General features: G+C 39.1%; 1 protein-coding gene across 1 annotated transcript in view; it reads left to right on the forward strand.

Moving 5' to 3' along the window:
• The window catches only part of ADAMTS5 (ADAM metallopeptidase with thrombospondin type 1 motif 5), a 46,734-nt gene extending 26,669 nt beyond the window's left edge, over nt 1–20,065 (forward strand). The window contains exons 4-8 of the mRNA XM_025380683.1: nt 6,813–7,096; nt 8,501–8,684; nt 9,401–9,576; nt 11,790–11,965; nt 17,345–20,065. Coding sequence (XP_025236468.1) covers nt 6,813–7,096; nt 8,501–8,684; nt 9,401–9,576; nt 11,790–11,965; nt 17,345–17,912 — 1,388 coding nt within the window. The 3' untranslated portion in view covers nt 17,913–20,065. The remainder of the gene's footprint in view (nt 1–6,812; nt 7,097–8,500; nt 8,685–9,400; nt 9,577–11,789; nt 11,966–17,344) is intronic.
• Nucleotides 20,066–22,164: the final 2,099 nt, after the last annotated feature.

Consider the following 22,164-nt stretch of genomic DNA (forward strand, 5'->3'; position numbering starts at 1 on the left):
AGGCAGGCGGATCACAAGGTCAGGAGATCCAGACCATCCTGGCTAACATGGTGAAACCCCGTCTCTACTAAAAATACAAAAATATTAGCCGGGCATGGTGGCGGCGCCTGTAGTCCCAGCTACTCAGGAGGCTGAGGCAGGAGAATGGCATGAACCCAGGAGGCAGAGCTTGCAGTGAGCCAAGGTCACACCACTGCACTCCAACCTGGAGGACAGAGCGAGACTCCGTCTCAAAGAAAAAAAAAAAAAAAAGAAACTACTAAACCCACTTTAGAGATGATTGAGGTTTTAACATTTCAACTGAAGAGCGTGAGAGAGAACTAAGAAGACAGTCAAAGCCCAAGATGATAGAATAACAAACAGATGCATCTTTGTTAGAAGACTAAACAATGTCACAAAACTCTATTATAAAACCTTTCAACTTTACCCTTAGGAAGATACGCAGGCTTCCACTCAGAGCCCATTTATTCCTATTTTACGGTTCTACCATTTTTCTGTTCTAATTTTCTAGGCCACTCGATTTTTTAAGCAATAAAATAGTCATGAGGGGTGAGGGTGGGGAGACTTTAGACAGGTAATCTGAGAGCAAGAAATGATATTGACAATAAGAGAAAAGCTGTAAACAGCAGCCTGAGAACATGAAAGGCACAGTGGTCTATTCCCATTTTCTAAAGGTCAAAACCCCTATCTCACCAACACGGTCCCTCAAGTTAGTGCTATATTTCAGCATGACACAATAACTGATACACAGAAAAAACTGATTTTCACTTATTTAGGAAAGTTAAACTGTGGCCCCTATAAAGGCAGAAAAGCAATTGCTATTTTTTAAGCAGGTAATCTCACAACACATATACAATTTTTTAATGGTACCTAAAGAGTACATTATAAATGGGTATTCCATTGATGTCTAATATCTTATCCCTCCCCCTCTCACCTTCAGTAATACTGGAGAAATGAGGTCAGAGAGTAAAATTAAATTCAAAGCATTTGATTTATTTTTAAAATTATTAGCCATAAGTAGCTGGACATTTGTAGCACTTGTCCACTGCCAAATGTAAATTCATTAGTACTGAGTGTTTCCTGATTTAGCTCCAACAAGAAATATGCAGCAATTAGGTTATGGTTGAAAAACCAGTGTGTGCTCACTCTAAAGTCACTGTGTCTGCAGATATGTGATTCAGAAAAGGAGAAGCCATGTCTCATGGGACCCCCCTACTCCCAACCTTGGCCAAGATACTTGTAGACATTCTGCAGTGTTTATACAAGCTAGCTCTAGGCAAGCTGGCTAGGAGTATGATCCTCAAAAATAAAGGTAAGCACTGGCAAAGAAATTGTGCAGTGAAAGCAGGTTATTGAATTTCCTTTCTCAAATGCTTACTAACCTTGAGTCCAGAAAAGATAGCTGTGCCTGCTGTATCCCTGAGTCCACGGTGCCAGATGATGAGAAAGGCCACCACTTATGTAGATACAGCTCAAGAACACTCACAACATAGGTTGCGAAGGAAAATCTATAGATGGTTTTGAAAATTCGTCATGTAGTGTAAAGAGCTAAGTTTACAGCCACTTACTGAACACAGAAATTTGCACATAAAATGATATTGGAAAACCAGTTCCCTGAATCTTTTGTTAAGTATAGACTATAAAGCCAGCCAGGAGAGCTTAACATCAGTTTTTAAGGTGGAGTTAATAAAATTCAAAGCCAACACTATGGTTGTATCTTGATTTTCGTACTAAATATGCTCTTTAATAGAGTGTGCAAATAAGACATATAGTTTAAGGCCACGGTGACTTATATTTTTAAAAACATTCCTTTATCCTCTATCACAGGGAATCTTTAATTTAATTTCCTTGCCATTACATCTGCTAAACAGTATACCTAATGCATCTAACAGCTTCACACCCAGACCCCTTGAATTGCTTTTTGACAACAATTGTCTGGTTTTTGGAAGTGCTCTTGTTCATTCTTATATCACTGGGTCCAAAATGAGTGATCAAAGAGCAGGCAAATGCACCCATTTATATTTTAACGTTAGACATTCAAGGAAAGACCTAAAAGCAGACGGCCAAGGGTCGTGAGATGAAGAGAGGAAGCAAAGGGAGATTGTAAGCAGTGGTGTTAGGCTTCTTTGGATGAGTTTCATTAGGAACATTAATTGATTTCTCCTAGATCATGAATATTTGGGTCATGCTCAATTTCACACCTGAGTATTGAAAAGGAAGAGAAGGTGGAAATAATTGTAGTGCTAGAAATAGGGAAGAAAAGGCCGGGCGCGGTGGCTCAAGCATGTAATCCCAGCACTTTGGGAGGCCGAGACGGGCGGATCACGAGGTCAGGAGATCGAGACCATCCTGGCTAACACGGTGAAACCCCGTCTCTACTAAAAAAATACAAAAAAAAAAAACTAGCCGGGCGAGGTGACGGGTGCCTGTAGTCCCAGCTACTCGGGAGGCTGAGGCAGGAGAATGGCGGGAACCCGGGAGGCGGAGCTTGCAGTGAGCTGAGATGCGGCCACTGCACTCCAGCCTGGGTGACAGAGCCAGACTCTGTCTCAAAAAAAAAAAAAAAAGAAATAGGGAAGAAAAAATTGAAAATAATAAAGAACAACAACTTTGAGACCAGGCATGGTGGCTCAAGCCCTGTAATCCCAGCACTTTGGGAGGCCAAGGTGGGCGGATCACCTGAGGTCAGGAGTTTGAAACCAGCCTGGCCAACGTGATGAAACACCGTCTCTACTAAAAATACAAAAATCAGCTGGGCATGGTGGCGCACCCCTGTAATCCCAGCTACTCAGGAGGCTGAGGCAGGAGAATTGCTTGAACCCGGGAGATGAAGGTTGCAGTGAGCCGAGATCGTGCCACTGCACTCCAGTCTGGGCAACAGAGCTAGACTCCATCAAAAACAACAACAACAACAACAACAAAAAGAACAACAACTCTGATAATTTTGGTTCACCATTAATATGAGAGACAAATAGTACTATAAGTCAGATATACAAAACTAGAGATTTTTCTGTTACATTTCCTGGAGGCGTGGCATTCCTTCCATCACCTTTAGTGGAATTCTGCCAACACGTTTTCTTACTGGTTCATCTCAAATCACAGCGTTTTACTTTTTATTTTTTTGCCTTATTTTAAGCATTTAGTTTAACATGAATGGTAAAACATATATGCAATATGCAGACATTCCTATTGACTTTCTTTTCTTTCTTTCTTTCTTTTTTTTTTTTTTTTTTTTTTGAGATGGAATTTCGCTCTTTGTTGCCCAGGCTGGAGTGCAATGGCGTGATCTTGGCTCACTGCAACCTCAGCCTCCCGGGTTCAAGTGATTCTTCTACCTCAGCCTCCCGAGTAGCTGGGACTACAGGTGCCCGCCACCATGCCCAGCTAATTTTTGCATTTTTAGTAGAGCTAGGGTTTCACCGTGTTGGCCAGGCTGGTCGCGAACTCCTGACCTCAGGTGATCCGCCCGCCTCGGCCTTCCAAAGTGCTGGGATTACAGGCATGAGCCACCGCACCCGGCCTGACTTTATTTTTATAGTCTATCCATTTACATATACACAATGTTAAAACAAAAGAAAAAAAGGAAGAAGGAAGGAAAGGAGAGAGGGAGGGAAGGAGAGAAGAAGAAACTTGCCAATTTGTAGAACAGACCAAACACAAAATGTTCGCAGCAAGGCCCAGATCAAATTTCAGACTACGATGAATTAAAACATATGTGAAGTAGATGTGAAGAAGTGGTTGAGAATAAAAGTAAAATAGGTTAAGAAAAAAATCAGCAGTAGGTTGGATGCTTCCAGAGGTCACTAGAAATGATACTGAAAGGTTGATCAGTTTCCCTTTTTACTCCTTCCCCTAACTGTATACATTTTTTAAACATAGAAAAATATATATCCAATGTGTTATTACTAGATTTTAAACATTTTATACTGTGAGATTCAGACTTAGACTCTGTATTGATTTTTGTTATTGTTTCTTGGCATCATTCTGTCATTTGGTAGAGATGCTTGTACCTGTTTTGTTGCAAAAGGACGTAATTCAATGTAAAAATGAAATCATATATACTTTGGCATAAACAGAAATTGATGCAGCTACAAATCCTAGTACTAAGAATGTTGGCATAACACATTAATTGCAATTCTGAAATAAGTTATTTTATTTTAAGCAAGAAAAAGTCATCTCCACATGTATGACCTCTAAGGGAAAATTATAGCGCTGATATATCTTACTTTTAATAGAAAGCTAATGTGTTACTTATTTTTAAAACTTATACTTCTAAGTTAAGCTTTTTAAAGAGATGCCACATCTTGAAGTCTCCTTGTTGGAAGCCGATTTCAAATTGTTTGCATTACACATCTCTTTTCACTTGTCATCTACTAGTGAGGTAGAACAGGTGTCAGTGACTATGTATGCATAGTCAGGTGGTGAGTTATTTTGACTCCAGAAAAATGAGGTAGATCCACGCCATGTGAATGCATACATGGTAAAGACTTCCTAACTAATATTTAGTTACCCAGTCCTATGGTCTGTGCTTTTTAGTAAAACTTAAAAAAAAAAAATTTTTTTTCTTAAAACAGCGCTTTTGAAGAACTGGAAAACATTCTTGCAGACTCAGAGATTTGTTGACAGTCTTCTAACATCAGCAATCTGCCAGGCATCTCCTGGTGTACACAGTACTTCTTTTTTGATTCTTCAATGAAGATAATGTTTTTCGTGGGGTTCTGAAGCCCTAATCGCACTCTGTCTTATAAACAGAGCTTAGTGAGCTTTGACTATCATTATTTCCTACTGACTTGATGTTGATGTTTTTCTTTTAACTTGGTGTTTTTCTCCCAAAGTTCTTTTTGGCTGGATACTTATTTTTAATGCTTTTCCTGGCTTGCCTTAAGAAGCTTCACCTCTCCAAACGTTCTGGCTCAGAAGTTAAACAGGAACTTTGCTCTTTATTCATTTTCATATAATGCCCCCAACACAGATTGACAAATTCTAAGGTATTCACTTTGAAGAAATTTGAATGTAGTCCTTAAAAATTTATGGTATACTTAAAATGTGCTGAATATTCGATTTCTCAGTGGTGCATAAGGATTTGAATATGACTTTTTTGTTGAATAAAAAGAATAACTGTAATACATCTAAAAGACTGTGAAATATGCTGGGGTAGAACTACCATTGCTTTGTATTTTTCTGGTCGCCCTTAATATCTTTGTTAGGTAATTTCACATGTACAGTATCACAGTGAGAAGAGAAGCATTATGCAGATCTTGAAAATAAATTAAGGAGAGGTTAGCTAACTTAGCCAGCAGCGTTCAACCATTTAGTGTTTCACCAGAGTAAGACTTCAGACCAGGTGTTTCTTCCATTAAGCTCAATATCCACCGCTTAGAGGATCCTTACACATGGCTGCCCTTCAGCAATACAATCAGGTGGCTACTCACATGCTAACAGAAGCCATCTGGCATCAGAAGAGGAGGGCAGGCTCCGAGCATGAAACCATAGCAGCTGTGTGACCTTGGGTAACTGGTCTGCCTCTTACGGGCCTCAGTTTCCTTATCTGTAGCATAAATAAAATATGCACTAGAATCTGCCTGATGGGGCTGTGGTGAGGATTAAACGAGCTCATACGTGTAAAGAATGGAGAATAGTGTGTGTAACACATATTTGTTATTTTTAATTGCTATTATAATAATTGTGTAAATCCTAAAATCAAGTAAACAGAAAAATACAGAAACAGATGGACAATGTGCATGCACGTGTGTGTGACAAAAGAAAATTAATGATGTTAACTCACTGGACAGGGATTCTTAAGGAAGCTTTTGCAGGGAGGGGAAGGAGAGGACGAGGAAGCACATTTAAGGTTTTGGATTCTCATCGTCCATGTTCCAGCTTCTATGAATTCCCCATCTCACCCCTCTGCCTGTACACCCTCATACATGGTGCAATGAGATGCCTACCTTGCTTCAGCAGATACACTCCAAATACTCATTGTATTTATACTCACTATTAATTCCATTAAATAGATACAAAGAGAAGAGTATAAAGACTAGCCTAATCCTAAATTATCAAAGACTATTTTTTCTTTTTTCACTGCTCCTTTGTTCTGTGAATCTTGAAAGCTTTTTATTAAAATTTTTATCAGTCTGGGAGAAATACTTTATCTCCTTGACTTTATTGGGAGGCCTTCAAAGGCAGATCTGGTCATTTTTCTGTATTTCAGATACCTAGTATGTTTTCTAGAACATTGTAGGTGCTGAACAAATGCTTGTCGAGTGACTGTAAGAATGAATGAGGATCCAGCTTGGCTATTATTTATGGAATTAGTGGAAAGGAGACATGTGATAGGCACATGGGGAAGGGGTGAGTTAGAAATGGGTAATGGATTATACAAATAGAGTGCCAAAGGCAAACTCTGTTTCTCGAAGTAGTCAATGTTTCATTATCATTATTATTATTATTATTAAAATTCACCATCTGATTTCCTCTAGGTCCATCCCAATTTTGTTTAGCGCCTTAACACAACGGCTATTTTCACAAGTAATTATTACAAAATCATTTTATTTCATCACACCCCTGCCAACCTCACCGCTATTGTCACAGACACTCCGGAGCGTATCACTCCTGAGAACCCTGGAGGGTATCGTGCGTCGCAGGAGGCGCCCAGCCTTGTCCCCGTGGAGTCCCTCTCCAGAGCATTACACTGCAGATCCGTAGGTGCCTCGTGCTCCAACACCAGCCGGGGCATTTTATTTTTAGATCCATGACTTTAGCGGTTTGAAACCTAAACACAGAGCCGTGGTCAATCTCAGATATTCTTGTAGGTAACTGTTTGCTGGACCAACCACGAAAGCAGATCCTGGGCCCCGAAGAACTCCCAGGACAGACCTATGATGCCACTCAGCAGTGTAACCTGACATTCGGCCCCGAGTACTCCGTGTGTCCCGGCATGGATGTCTGCGCTCGCCTGTGGTGTGCCGTGGTCCGCCAGGGCCAGATGGTCTGTCTTACCAAGAAACTGCCTGCTGTGGAAGGGACGCCTTGTGGAAAGGGGAGAATCTGCCTGCAGGGCAAATGTGTGGACAAAACCAAGAAAAAATATTATTCAGTAAGTGATTTTCTCATCAGTCAGGGCCTGGAGGCCCAAGAAGTGAAGTGCATTCTTGTGATGGGTATGGTCACTGTCCTCAGAAGGTTTTATTTTCTGATTTAAAAACTTTTCATTTTGAGATTTATTTACAGCTTCTTTTACTCTCAATAGCCATTCTCAGTGATCTGAGATTTACTGGGGAAAATGCAGATACCAGGGATTTCTTTGTGGTTTACATCTTTTAACAAATACTCATCTAACTCAGATTCTGTCTAATTGAGACCCCAGGCAGGAGCCTATTCATTGCCTTTGGGAAGTTTACTTTCAAACTTCTCTTGCTGAAGTTATCAGAATGTAAGTATTTAAATTCAGTAAGGAGGTAATAGCAGAGCTGATACATGTGGTCCATGTACATATTTGGTGAGCTCCAAATGGTCACTTTTTTCCCCTTGACAATAAGTTCATCTAAATTTAGGAGCTAAAGTAACTTATGGCTGCTCCGGGAAAACACATCTGCCACCATATACACAGTCCACTTCAGATTAGCAACTGCCCTGTTAATTTTCAAGACCTGAGTAAAATAGGTGCTCGCTCTCAACCCACAAGATTTGCAAAGTCCCTAGAAGAGAATTATCATGTGCCCATTGCCTGTATCTTTCCGGGGCATCACTCAGCCATGCACCATCAGATAACCTGACACAGTCAGCCAGAGGCAATTCACAGATTCCCTCAGCAAAGCAGCTGATCAGATTCTTCCTTTCGGAATCTCTAAGCTCCCTCCCGGAATGTCTCCAGAGAAATAGACTTGGGTTGCCATAAAAGGGCTCTTCCTTCCCTAAGGGGTGTGTCTGCATGTATGCCGTGAGTGCACTTCAGTATCTGTCACATCTAATCAGGAATTAAACCAAGTTGGGTCCGGTATATTTATGTACGTCACGGAGTCGGTCACAGACAGGATGTGGGTTGTCAACAAAGGGACCGCAGAGTTTTACTGCTAAACAGATGCAAACACAAATAATGACCAGTGCCATGCAGATCCTTCAGCATTATACGTTTCAATAAAGATCCAAGATCAGAGTGGACAAAAAGTTACCATGCTTCAGTGATATTAACAGAGATGGACCAAATCAGAAGACATAATTTACAATGGCCCATAGAAACCAGGAGGTAATCTTTGTGGTGTGCTCAGTACTTAGGGTGACGCTTTCAGATCTTCTAGTGCTGGAGTGGGGGTGGTAGAAAAGATGGATTGCTTAACACTGGAAATGTATTGCATTTCCAAAGCATGATCATGTTAAATTCAGTGAAAATATAACTGTGTCTGTGACAAAGTTTCTACTTTGTCGTTAAAAGCAAGGGATTTCCAAATGCACATTTTGATTGTTTTTCTCTCATCTGAGTTAAAATATCTTCTATTTTCAGACATCAAGCCATGGCAACTGGGGGTCTTGGGGATCCTGGGGCCAGTGTTCTCGCTCATGTGGAGGAGGAGTGCAGTTTGCCTATCGTCACTGTAATAACCCTGCTCCCAGAAACAACGGACGCTACTGCACAGGGAAGAGAGCCATCTACCGCTCCTGCGGTCTCATGCCCTGCCCGCCCAATGGTACGCTGCTCCCAAGTGTCAGCAACCATCACATGCTACATGTCATTTGTATTCTAGCAATAATTAATACAGGAAGCTGGGGAAATAATATTAATCTTAGACTGCGCAGTTCCACCAATATGCAGATCAATAACAAACACGTATGTGAATTTTTTTTTTTTTTTTGAGACGGAGTCTCGCACTGTTGCCCAGGTTGGAGTGCAATGGCACGATCTTAGCTCACTGCAGCCTCCGCCTCCTGGGTTCACACGATTCTCCTGCCTCAGCCTCCTAAGTAGCTGGGATTACAGGTGCACACCACCACACTTGGCTTGCTATTTATTTATTTATTTGTTTATTTATTTATTTATTGTATTTTTAGTAGAGATGGAGTTTTACTGTGTTGGTCAGACTGGTCTCGAACTCCTGACCTCGTGATCTGCCCGCCTCAACCTCGCAAAGTGCTGGGATTACAGGCATGAACCACCATGCCCGTCCATATATGTGATGTTTAAGTTATTATTATAAGCAACAGAGTATTCAGAGAACTGGAATAAATAATCACCATTTTGAACTCTATGTATGGATAAAATCCATCAGTACTATTGAGTAAAGAGACTGTGCAAAAAAAAAAAAAAAACTTTGCATCTTATCCTTAAAATTAACTATTTAAACCCACAAGAATAGATCTAAGTTTCAGAACTGACAAATAATACTGTAACATGTTTGTTTTCTAGGTAAATCATTTCGTCATGAACAGTGTGAGGCCAAAAACGGCTATCAGTCTGATGCAAAAGGAGTCAAAACTTTTGTGGAATGGGTTCCCAAATATGCAGGCGTCCTGCCAGCGGATGTGTGCAAGCTGACCTGCAGAGCCAAGGGCACTGGCTACTATGTGGTATTTTCTCCAAAGGTAACTACACACCAACTGTGCAGAAGCGGTGGGCGTACTGGTGGAAATTATTTGGTAGAACGAAGCCTGCGGACGCAAGATGTAAACAGCTATTAGTTTGGGGTCAGTTAGATTTTGGAAGGTTTTTATTTTCATCTCTATAACTTCTATATTTTCAAACTTTACACAATGAATAAAAATTATTTTATAAACAGAACAAGTAAATGTTTTAAAAGCTATATTTAAAAGGTGTAACTCCCTGTCAAGGAAGGCAAAGTGTGGCCTTAACTTTAAAGTAACCATGAAAACAACTAGTATTTCCTAAGCACCATTGTAAAGGAGACTCCAAGGCAAGAAAACTTTTTCTGTTTTTCTGTGATTTACTTAAGAATTCCTTTGATGAGCCATGGAGATGGGTTTCAAGATCATACACCTTTGCCTGAGGCTTTTGAATAAGTCAAGAACCCTTAATATGAATCAATGTCCCTCTAGTTACGTATGTTATAATATTTGTGTATGGAACATGACTTATTTTTCACAAGTGAGCATTTTCTTTTTTTTTTTTTTTTTTTTTTTTTTGAGAGGGAGTCTCGCTCTGTCGCCCAGGCTGGGATGCAGTGGCCGGATCTCAGCTCACTGCAAGCTCCGCCTCCCGGGTTTACGCCATTCTCCTGCCTCAGCCTCCCGAGTAGCTGGGACTACAGGCGCCCGCCACCTCGCCCGGCTAGTTTTTTGTATTTTTAGTAGAGACGGGGTTTCACCGTGTTAGCCAGGATGGTCTCGATCTCCTGACCTCGTGATCCGCCCGTCTCGGCCTCCCAAAGTGCTGGGATTACAGGCTTGAGCCACCACGCCCGGCCACAAGTGAGCATTTTCTAAATCTATAGCAGAGTTTTATTCTTATGGTCAGTGTTATACAGCAATTTGCACATTTATAAACAGTGGCTACATTTAAAATCACCTATGGCTGGGTGCAATGGCTCACACCTGTAACCCCAGCACTTTGGGAAGCCGAGGCGGGCTTTCACATGATGAAACCCCATCTCTACTAAAAATACAAAAATTAGCTGGGTGTGGTGGTGCATGCCTGTGATCCCAGCTACTCGGGAGGCTGAGGCAGGAGAATCGTTTGAACCCGTGAGGTGGAGATTGCAGTGAACCGAGATCACACCACTGAACTCCAGCCTGGTAAGAGAGCGAGACTCTGTCTCAGAAAAAAAATTACCTCTGAAACTTGGCCTTCAGATATTTATGACATGTTATTGAAAAACAAGCTAATGTCCAATTTATGTAATTTTTTAAATATCGTGTTTTTATTAGAAAATAATGCATTTTCATTTAAAAAATTGCACAGCAGTAAAAACATAAAAATCACCTGAAAATACCACCATCTACAAAGCTATTAACGTGACGAAGTATATTCTACTTCAATTCACACACACACACATTCACAACATACACACATGCATAAAAAGAGTTTTCTATATACATACATATGAAATTTACAGGCTTATTTATGTATGTGAGTGTATATATACTATACTCACATGCACACGCCACAATCTATGTACACACTGTTTTATAACTAGCTTTTAAACTATACACTACTCCCTTTATTCAAAATATATTCAGTCTCTTCCAGTAAGTCCGTTCATCTAACTTCTCCAGACTCCTTTTTCTATACTAATTTGGTTGCCTCTATTTCGGTGTCTGACAGTTCAACACACAATAGAGAATGCTCTCCAACCATGACATAGTTTTGAATGGCAAGTTTAGATTTTCGAATTTGTCATTATCATAACAACTATGCAACAAAGAAGGATCTTTGCATTCTCAAGCCTGCTCATATTCAGTTCTGCACACAAATGATAGTCCAAAACCCCAAATCCAAAACACTTTTTTCTATCATAAAAAGCCAAGATGGTATCGTGAGAATGTATTATGCGTACAAAAACGAAGATAAGTACCTTGTGTCTCTTAACACATTCAGAGGTAAGCTTAAGAGAGAAACTGTGTAACCTAGGCTTATTGTAATCTGCTGTCTGGCAATATGCCAAGGATTTTTCAGTTAGATACTTCCAGAAACTATGTTTTTTGACTTTTTTTTTTCTTTTTCAATGAACTGTCTATGCCCATCAAACTCAAAAAATCACAAATGACACCTTACTAGTTGACCAAAGGAGCAAATACTGACGCACACGTTTCCCACTGCTAATGTGTTTGCCGTGATTCAGGTGACCGACGGCACTGAATGTAGGCCGTACAGCAATTCTGTCTGCGTCCGGGGGAAGTGTGTGAGAACTGGCTGTGACAGCATCATCGGCTCAAAGCTGCAGTATGACAAGTGCGGGGTATGTGGAGGAGACAACTCCAGCTGTACAAAGATTGTTGGAACCTTTAATAAGAAAAGGTAATGATAGAACCTTTGCCTTTGTATGAATTGAACAAAGCTTTAGACGCTTGCAAAATTGGTAAAGGGGGGTTCATATTACATCCTAAGCTATGTGTACAAGGAGGTCTAACGTGGCTCTAGAAACACATTTTAAACATGAGAAGGAAGAGACAGGAGATGAATAAAACTCTGGTTGCTCAGGGATAACTCATGATGCCTCTGGAAGCAGATAAACTGCAGTAGCCGTGGGAATCAATAGCTGGCAGGGTCGGAAAACTGAAAAGAAAGAGTGGGTGACATTCCACTTTAGTGATATGGTGCAGATCTATTGTTATTCCTAAAACATAATTTAGATAAGGTTGGCTGGTTTCGATCTTAACTGTAGTTTCAAAAACAAATTCTCCTTACACTGTGTTTTCCTTAAGAAAACATTTCTCCTTGCAAAATGTAAGTTCATGGCAGTGGTGTGGGTAACAATCCTAGTGAAGTATCCTGGTTTATATCTACTCTCTAAAGAAATACATACAGCAGTGTCTGTCTCCTGCTTCCTCTTGTGGTCCTAGATTACACTTTTGCTTTAAATATTCAAGTTTATAAAGTACCAATTTCTGGCATAAAACATGCTATCAGGTAGGATGACTGAGATGACTGGAGTCTGGTAAAACACAGGCTTGCTTTTCTTCCCAAACCACTCTTAGGCTGAGTGTTATTAGTCAAAAGTATCTGTATTCTTGATGTACGTGCTCTGTTGTCTGTAATTTGAGAGTAATATGCAAACCAAATTAACAATAGGATTTATTAAAATAATTAAAAATGTTAATGTAAAAACTATAAATTTCCTCTGATGCTATTTGAAAATATATGGCTGAAAAATTTATTCTGAGTTAAAATAGGCATTACTAATTCTATTTACTAATGAAATAATTATTCACCCAATTGTGTTAGACCATCTATGTCAAAAACCCTGCATGCCCAATTATAGCCTGCATTTTTATATGTTTCAAAGGTATTAAACACCTTGGAGATGATCAGTCCAACCTTCTGTTTTAAAAATGAGATGGACTCTGAAAATATAGGAGTTAGCCAATTCTCCATGGCTGATGAATGCCAGAGAAGAACAGACACCATAACTGAAATCCTAGAATGCACAGGTCACTTGAAAAAAAAAAAAAATAGAGAAAGAGAGAGAGAGAGAGAAAGAGAAAGAAAGAAAGAGAAAGAAAGAAAGAAAGAAAGAAAGAAAGAGAGAGAAAGAAAGAGAAGAAAGAAGAAAAAGAGAAAGAAAGAAAGAAAGAAAGAAAGAAAGAAAGAAAGAAAGAAAGAAAGAAAGAAAGAAAGAAAGAAAGAAAGAAAGAAAAGGGAGGGAGGGAGAAAAGAAAGAAAGGAAAAGGAAAGGAGGGAGAGAGAGAATTCAGGAATCAGATTAGAAACAAAATTACTTTTAAAAAGTAATACCTTATACACTTTATGGTACATATTCTCATCTATATAAAGTTATAAACCACTTTTCAAATTGCCAAATTTAGCATTTTAAGTATTTTTGTGTTGACAACTAATATCTGCACATTTTTTTCACATGAAAAGATGAAGAAATTCATTATAGCAACAAGTGGTATGCAATGTAACCACTGGAAAATTGGCTTGACCAAGATTATATTATGGTACAAATGACTTGTTTGAGTAGTTCAAAGTTATTACCTAGGGAGGCCATAGTAATTTATATGGTTTATAAAAAGGAACATTGTTCTCATACTGGCTCAATGATTGCTTAGACATGTGATCTTTGAATTGTCACCTAATTTCTTTACCGTGAGATTTCTCAAAAGTAAAGTGGAAATCCTAGTAATTATTATCATACGGTTAATAAAACTGTTGTGAAGGTGAAATGAGATCATACATATTAAAATATTTTATCAAGTTTAAGCCTACACAATATGACCCTAATCCTAACTTGCTCCTCTCAGTTTTCCTCATCTCAGTAAATGGCAACTCAGTCTTTCTACTATTGAAACCAAAACTCTGGAGTCATGGTTCATGTCTCATTTTCTCTCACCCTACATCCATGGATCACCAGATCCTGTCGGTTCTATTACCACCACATCTCCAGCATCTGGGTGCCCCTCACCACAGTGACCGCTCCCACCTCAATCCAAGTGTTCATCAGATCTTGCCTGGACTAACACTGCAGTCTTCTCGTGACCTCTGGATCCTTTGCCCCTCAATCTTGTCTTACCAAGCAAGGAAAGCCATGGCTATTACCTAGATCAGATGATTGCATTCCTTTGATCAATAGCCTCCAATGGCTTCCATCTTACTTAGAGTCAGTGCCCAAGACTGTTTTGCAATCTCCAAGGTGCTAAAAGATCTGGCCCCTTCCCTCCTCTGTGTCTTTTCTACACTGTCCCCTTCTCTTGCTCTGCTCTGACCAGAATGGACTTTGTGGCACTTCAAAAACATGACACCAGGTATGAGGATGCTGTTTCCTCTGCCTGGAACACTTTCCACTATTAATGAGCAGTACACCTTCCAGAATCTCTTAGGTTTCTGTCAAATGTCACCTGCCCAGATGGTGGCTACTGTACATGAACAAGAGGGCATCTCCTGCATTCCCACCACTACTGTGTAACTTCTTACCTTACTCTGTTTCTTCACAGCTCTTATCAATTGATATCACCACATATTTTGTTTGCTGGGAGCAGACCAAAGCATCCCTTCTCTGACAGCATGCTTGGATATCATGAATACGTTTCTTCATGACAGACATTGCCCTTGGCACTGTGCAGATAGTGCTGAACAAAACAAGATTCCTTTACCCTGCTAGCTATACTTCGTAAGAGTTATATGAAAATTGCATTCACTTATGGTAGTCAGGAAAGCTGGTTAGTGTCTGGAGTTTAAATGATACCAAACAGGATGTAAAGAAAAGGAATCAGGAATATCAAGAGAATCATCTTTTACTAAGGCACTAAAAACTCAGGGCACTAATATTTAGGTTTACCAGTGCTTGTGAAACTTAGTTTGAAGACCTACAGCAATACTGACCATCATACTAATTCTTAAGATGAGACAAGCTCTAAGGAACAAGGGTAAACACCCAAAAAAGTTTCCCTTACTCTTTATTCTTTATTTTACTTACTCCTACTCCCTACTGGGCATCATTTGAACTCTGGACATAACCAGAATTTCATTTCATTTAACCACTACAACATATGGCTGGCAGGGGTCAGGATTTTATGCCTGGGGACATAGTGAAAAAGAGCACTAATTGGGAGTCAAGAGCCTGACCTTTTTTTTTTTTTTTTTTTTTTAAGACAGAGTCTAACTCTGTTGCCCAGGCTGGAGTGCAATGGCGCAATCTTGGCTCACTGCAACCTCTGCCTCCCAGGTTCAAGCGATTCTCCTGCCTCAGCCTCCAGAATAGCTGGGATTAGAGGCATGGGCCACCAAGCCAAGCTACTTTTTGTATTTTTAGTAGAGATGGGGTTTCACCATGTCTGCCAGGCTGGTCAGGAACTCCTGTCCTCAGGTGATCCCCCTGCCTCAGCCTCCCAAAGTGCTGGGATTACAGGCGTGAGCATGGCACCCAGCCAAGCCTGGCTTTTAAGCCTAACACTGCCACTAATCAGCTCTAAAATGAACTTGTTCAAATACTTTCATATATCCCCATTTCATACTCTTTTTGTGTAAGATGACATATTTATCTCCAACTACCTTCTGTTTAGACAGATCTCATTCTGTTACTCAGGCTGGAGTGCAGTGGTGCAATCATAGCTCACTGCAGCCTCAAAGATCCGGGCTAAAGTGATCTTCCCACTTCAGCCTTGCCAGTAGCTAGGACCATAGGCATGCGCCACCATCCGTGGCTAACTTTTTTACTTTTTTTTTTTTTTTGAGACGGAGTCTCGCTCTGTCGCCCAGGCTGGAGAACTTTTTTACTTTTTGTAGAGACAAGGTCTCCCCTATATTGCCCAGGCTGCCTTTGAACTCCTGGCTTGAAGGAATTCTCCAACATCCCTTTTGACTTTTTTTGAAGCCACTATAGTTTCATGGATTATTTATTAATATTAGGTACTACAAAACACATCTGTAACAAAGTCTGATCTGTAATGTACTACAAAAATAAAAATAATTAATCGAGTTAGACAGAATAAGGAACGCCCTGAGCATTGCATCATCTCTCTTCAACACTGTGGGAAGCTGTATCGCCTGTGTGGCTGTCGCTATAGAACGCTTCCTTGGCGATCAGCTTCCTTTCCAATTCAGAGGAAACTGGAGTAAGGGAAACACACTTGGATTTTTAGCATGTGAATGAGAACTGGGAGTTCAGCTCCACCCGTCAGTCAAACTGTGCAAGCCAATAGTATTCCTGTTTAAATAACTAGGAAAGTAAAGGGACCCTATTATGAAATTACTTAAAGAGGCAAAAATGTGGACAACAGTAGACTCCTCACCTCACACTTGGTGCTTAATTAGCATTTCCATCCTAGCATTCCTCACAGGCTTATGGGTATTAAAGATATCTATGTCTTTCCCCATTTTTTTGAACAGATGATGGCTCTTTGAAGACTTATATGTCACTCACCATAAAGCCTTTCTCAATCTATCATATCTTATGGGCACTAAGAATTCAGAAACATTTGCTAAGTCATTTTTAAAAATTCCCCTTTTATGATGGTATTAGTAGTATCATCACCCAATTTCGAAACTGCGTGCTTCATTTAGTGGCCTGCCCCACAAAATCCAGAGTTCTAGTAGAAAGGGATGCAGAGACTCTACTCGCCCCTAGTCCAAAAACTAATTAATTCTGTGTTCCCAATTAGTCTGCACATTGGAACAATGTGAGAAGTTTCAAAAGTGCTCTTGCCTGTGCCCAACCATGGAAGATGGGATTTAATTGGTCTGAGGTGTGGGTAGGCTCTGAAAGATTTAAAAGATCTCCACATGATTCTAACGTGGAGGCAAATTTGAGACACATTAAAGAATTATATGAGATTAAGTGAAGGCATACTTTTGTCAGTTTGTATTTAAATATATCCCATTTTGTGCCAGAAAGAATGTAAAATAGATTTGTAAAAGTGATAGGATTTGATAAGGATGAAAATGGTTTCATAAATCTTGAAAGTTAGTATAATTTTTTCAAATGAAGGCAGGTTGCTAGCATCGTCCTAATTTGGAACACCTCCGTTAAAGTGTATCCAATACTGTAGGCTAATTGCAATTTTGTCATAAAAAATAATAATTCTTAAACTCAATTTTAAACTAATCTCTTAAAGACATTAAAACTGTGTGTTCAGAGAAGACTTTTTAGAGAACTTGTTTATTATTTACTGTTTACTTATTTTTTCTCCTTTTTTTTAACCACCTCCCCCCACTTCCTGTGAACATTCCTACTTCCAGTAAGGGCTACACTGACGTGGTGAGGATTCCTGAAGGGGCAACCCACATAAAAGTTCGACAGTTCAAAGCCAAAGACCAGACTAGATTCACTGCCTATTTAGCCCTGAAAAAGAAAAATGGTGAGTACCTTATCAATGGCAAGTACATGATCTCCACTTCAGAGACTATCATTGACATCAATGGAACAGTCATGAACTATAGTGGTTGGAGCCACAGGGATGACTTCCTGCATGGCATGGGCTACTCTGCCACGAAGGAAATTCTAATAGTGCAGATCCTTGCAACAGATCCCACGAAACCATTAGATGTCCGTTATAGCTTTTTTGTTCCCAAGAAGTCCACTCCAAAAGTAAACTCTGTCACTAGTCATGGCAGCAATAAAGTGGGATCACACACTTCGCAGCTGCAGTGGGTCACGGGCCCATGGCTCGCCTGCTCTAGGACCTGTGACACAGGTTGGCACACCAGGACGGTGCAGTGCCAGGATGGAAACCGGAAGTTAGCGAAAGGATGTCCTCTCTCCCAGCGGCCTTCTGCGTTTAAGCAATGCTTGCTGAAGAAATGTTAGCCTGTGGTTATGATCTTATGCACAAAGATAACTGGAGGATTCAGCACTGATGCTGTCGTGGTGAACAGGAGGTCTACCTAACTCACAGCAAGTCATGCTTCAGTGGCATTGTCAACAGGAGTCCAATAATGGGCAGAATCTGCTCTCTGTGACCAAAAGAGGATGTGCACTGCTTCACGTGACAGTGGTGACCTTGCAATATAGAAAAACTTGGGAGTTATTGAACACCCCCTGGGCTTACAAGAAAGAAACACTGATGAATGTAAAATCAGGGGACATTTGAAGATGGCAGAACTGTCTCCCCCTTGTCACCTACCTCTTATAGAATGTCTTTAATGGCATCATAATCATTTTCACCCATAACACACAGTAGCCTCTTTTTACTGTTTGTAAATACATTCTCCCTTAATATGTCACTTTATATCCCTTGGTTCTATTAAAATATCCATATATATTTCTATAAAAAAAGTGTTTGACCAAAGTAGGTCTGCAGCTATTTCAACTTCCTTCAGTTTCCAGAAAGAGCTGTGGATATTTTACTGGAAATTAAGAACTTGCTGCTGTTTTAATAAGATTTAGTATATTTTGACTACAGGAGATAAAATTTCAGTCAAAAAACCATTTTGACAGCAAGTATCTTCTGAGAAATTTTGAAAAGTAAATAGATCTCAGTGTATCTAGTCACTTAAATACATACACGGGTTCATTTACTTCAACCTTTGACTGCCTGTATTTTTTTCAGGTAGCTAGCCAAATTAATGCATAACTTCAGATGTAGAAGTAGGGTTTGCCTGTGTGTGTGTGATCAGTCCTCAAGAGTCTGAAAACTAGTTTCCTTGTGTTGGAAACTCAAAAGGAAAAAAATTGTATTTCACTGTGTTTTCCATTTGTATTCTCACAACTACTTTCTCTCTCCAGAGCTTTCATCTGATATCTCACAATGTATAACATACGTACAAAACACACAGCAAGTTTTCTATCATGTCCAACACCTTCAACACTGGTATACCTCTTACCAGCAAGCCTTTAAAATGCATTTGTGTTCGCTTATTTGTTTTGTTCCAGGGTTCAGTAAGACCTACAATGTTTTGTATTTCTTGACTTAGTTTATTAGAAACATTAAAGATCACTTGGTAGTTAGCCACATTGAGAAGTGGTTATCATTGTTAATGTGGTAAATGCCAAAAAGTGGTTAATATGAATAAGACTGTTTCCACATCATAGGCAACGATTTCTTAATTTTAAAAACCTAAGTATATTCCTATTGTACTAAAGATTTTTCCCAACTGGAAAGCACTTGGTTGTACCTGTAAGTGTCTGAGTGAGGAAATGTGATGATTTTCAGAAAGTTGTTGTTTTTGTTTCCATAGCCTGTTTAGGTAGGTTGTAAGTTTGAATAGTTAGACATGGAAATTATTTTATAAGCACACACCTAAAGGTATCTTTTTAGATGATAAAATGTACACCCCACCCCCATTACCAACCTCACAGCTTAGAAAATCTAAGTTGTTTCATTTCACTGGGGTGTCTTTTGTTGTGAAACACTGCAAAACCAATTTTTCTCCATAAAAATTCATAGTAATCATGCCACATGTGCCTATTGTTAAAGAGTTGCATGTAAAAATCTTAGGGAACCATTGTTTGAGTCATACAAGCTCATGAGAGTTTATTTTTATTAGAAGATATTTTTAATATAAAAGAATTATGTAACTGATCACTATGTCACATCATTTCAGTGGGCCAGGAAAATAGATGTCTCACTGTTTTTAGTATTTTCTTAAGAAATTGCTTTTAAAACAAATAATTGTTTTACAAAACCAATTATCATCCTTTGAATTTTCACAGACTGACTTTGCTTTAGATGTAGCAATTTTTTTTCTTAATAAATTATCAGTTTGAGAAATGAGGCCTGTAGAAGGATGATAACCTATATTTGATGGAGATCACCCAATGCCAAGGGCAGAAAACAAACCTAGTCAAATAGGTGAGAAAAAAATAATAATCCTAGTGCCATTCGTCTGTGCAAAGAGAATTAGGAGAGAGGCTAATGTTACTTGTTTCCATTTTGGAAATAATTTTAATCAAGTAACTCAAATGTGACAAAATTTATTATTATTTTTTTGTGGTTATATTCCCAACAACATTAAAAAATAATTGAGCACTTTGGGAGGCCAAGACGGGCGGATCACAAGGTCAGGATATCGAGACCATCCTGGCTAACCCGGTGAAACCCCGTCTCTACTAAAAAATACAAAAAACTAGCCGAGCGAGGTGGCGGGCGCCTGTAGTCCCAGCTACTCCGGAGGCTGAGGCAGGAGAATGGCGTGAACCCGGGAGACGGAGCTTGCAGTGAGCCGAGATCGCGCCACTGCACTCCAGCCTGGGCGACAGAGCGAGACTCCGTCTCAAAAAAAAATAATAATAATAATAATTGAGGCATAAATGTAGTTGTCTCCTACTCGGCTTCTCTTACTATACTCATAAATTTTTAATATGATTTGTCAATGATTCATGTTTCCCTCAGATAGTGATAGTTTACACATGTCATAGAAACAATCCTAGAGGGCTTAGAGCAAATAAACCACTATTCCATGCTTTTAAGTAGTTTTCTCCACCTTTTTCTCATGAGTCTCACTAGATTGACTGAAGAATGTATGTCTAAATTCCTGGAGAAGGTGATATGGACTGGAAACTGAAATTCAGAGAAATGGAGTGTTCAATAGATACCAAGAATTATGAACAAAGGGAAGATTCTATACAACTCAATCTAAGTCAGTCCAGTTTTGACTTCGTACTGTCTTTCACCTTTCCATTGTTGCATCTTGAATTTTTAAAGATGTCTAGAATTCAGGATGCTGGGGCTATTTCTTTTTTTAGGAAAAAAAAAGAATTTGTCTGAAAATGCTCAGGTTTGTAAGAATCTAATCTCACTTACATAACTAAGCACTCCATAATAAGTTGTATTAAGTACAAAGGGAGTCAGAAGAAAATGACATTTATTTCTTCTAGATCAGAAAAATTTAAATTAAGCCCTGCCTTGCTGTTTAGAAATATAAGGGCATTGTTATAATTTATTCAATAAATTTATCTTTCTTTGCCTTCCTGTGGAAACAGTTTTATCCCACTAAACTAGGAATTAAGGGATAAATCACAAACAAAAAAAAGTTGCAGCACTGAAAAAAAGTAATTTATTGTTTTTGCAACTGGTATGTGAATTTGTTGATAAAATTATTTATTCTTATTTAACAAAAATATGTGCAAATTTTTCTATATTTAAAATGTTTTGCTGTTGTCCTACTTTTTAATTTATGCTTCATGTTTGTGTATAAAGTACACTTTTACACTTTGTGAGTTTACATAATATACAGCACTGGTTGCTTTTGTATTTTTTTACAGAAAGCTTTCTGTGTGAAACAGGTGTATATGTATATATTCCTCATGTATTCTTATTCTGATACTATCATTTTTCTTTCCAAGGAAATTTTAATCTTTCACAACTAATAGTGTTCATTACTTGTACCTATGATAATAGGTCTTTTACATCACATTAACACTAATTTGTCCAAGTCACAAATAAGAAAAACACTTATTCAATGAAACAAGGTGCAAGTTTTAAATTTGGGTACACAAATAGCCTAGAAGCTTCCTACAGGCATTAAGACACAGCCAAGAATCAGATTCTTTCACTTCATCGAGAAATGTGGACAAGTTGACGTTGACGTATTAGATGAAAGTTGTGTACACACAACCTCTGAGGGATACAAATGATAATAAAACCAAACATTGTCTTTGTCTGTTTAGAAACACCTCCTAAAATTAATATCATTTAGTCTTTAGTGTCTGTAGGATTCTACAGATGAGCACAAATAAATTGGGTTTGTATAACAAATGTTAATAGTCATAATGTTTCTACAAATAAGGGGTGTCCATTAAGAGAATGTGATGTTTTTCTACTACTGTTGAATCCCCTGGGGTGATTCTAGGACTTGAAATAGGCAGAGTTGCCTCTGATGACATCAGCTTGCCTCTGTGATTTCACAGTCTGATCCTGGCAATAAGACAAAGCACCCTTGGACACGCAGCCAATCTCTGGTTGTGATACTTCCCCATTGATTCCTTCCTTGTTAACAAGGTCATTGTAATGGTTCAGGTGAGGACAGCAGCCAGATTCAAAGTCCAGAACTTGTGCTATTACTTAGAGTTCACACTGTAAAATAACATTGAATTTAATAATGATCGAATTTTTCTAGTA

The sequence above is a fragment of the Theropithecus gelada genome, chromosome 3 (genome assembly GCF_003255815.1).
Source record: "Theropithecus gelada isolate Dixy chromosome 3, Tgel_1.0, whole genome shotgun sequence".
Classification (NCBI taxonomy): domain Eukaryota; kingdom Metazoa; phylum Chordata; class Mammalia; order Primates; family Cercopithecidae; genus Theropithecus; species Theropithecus gelada.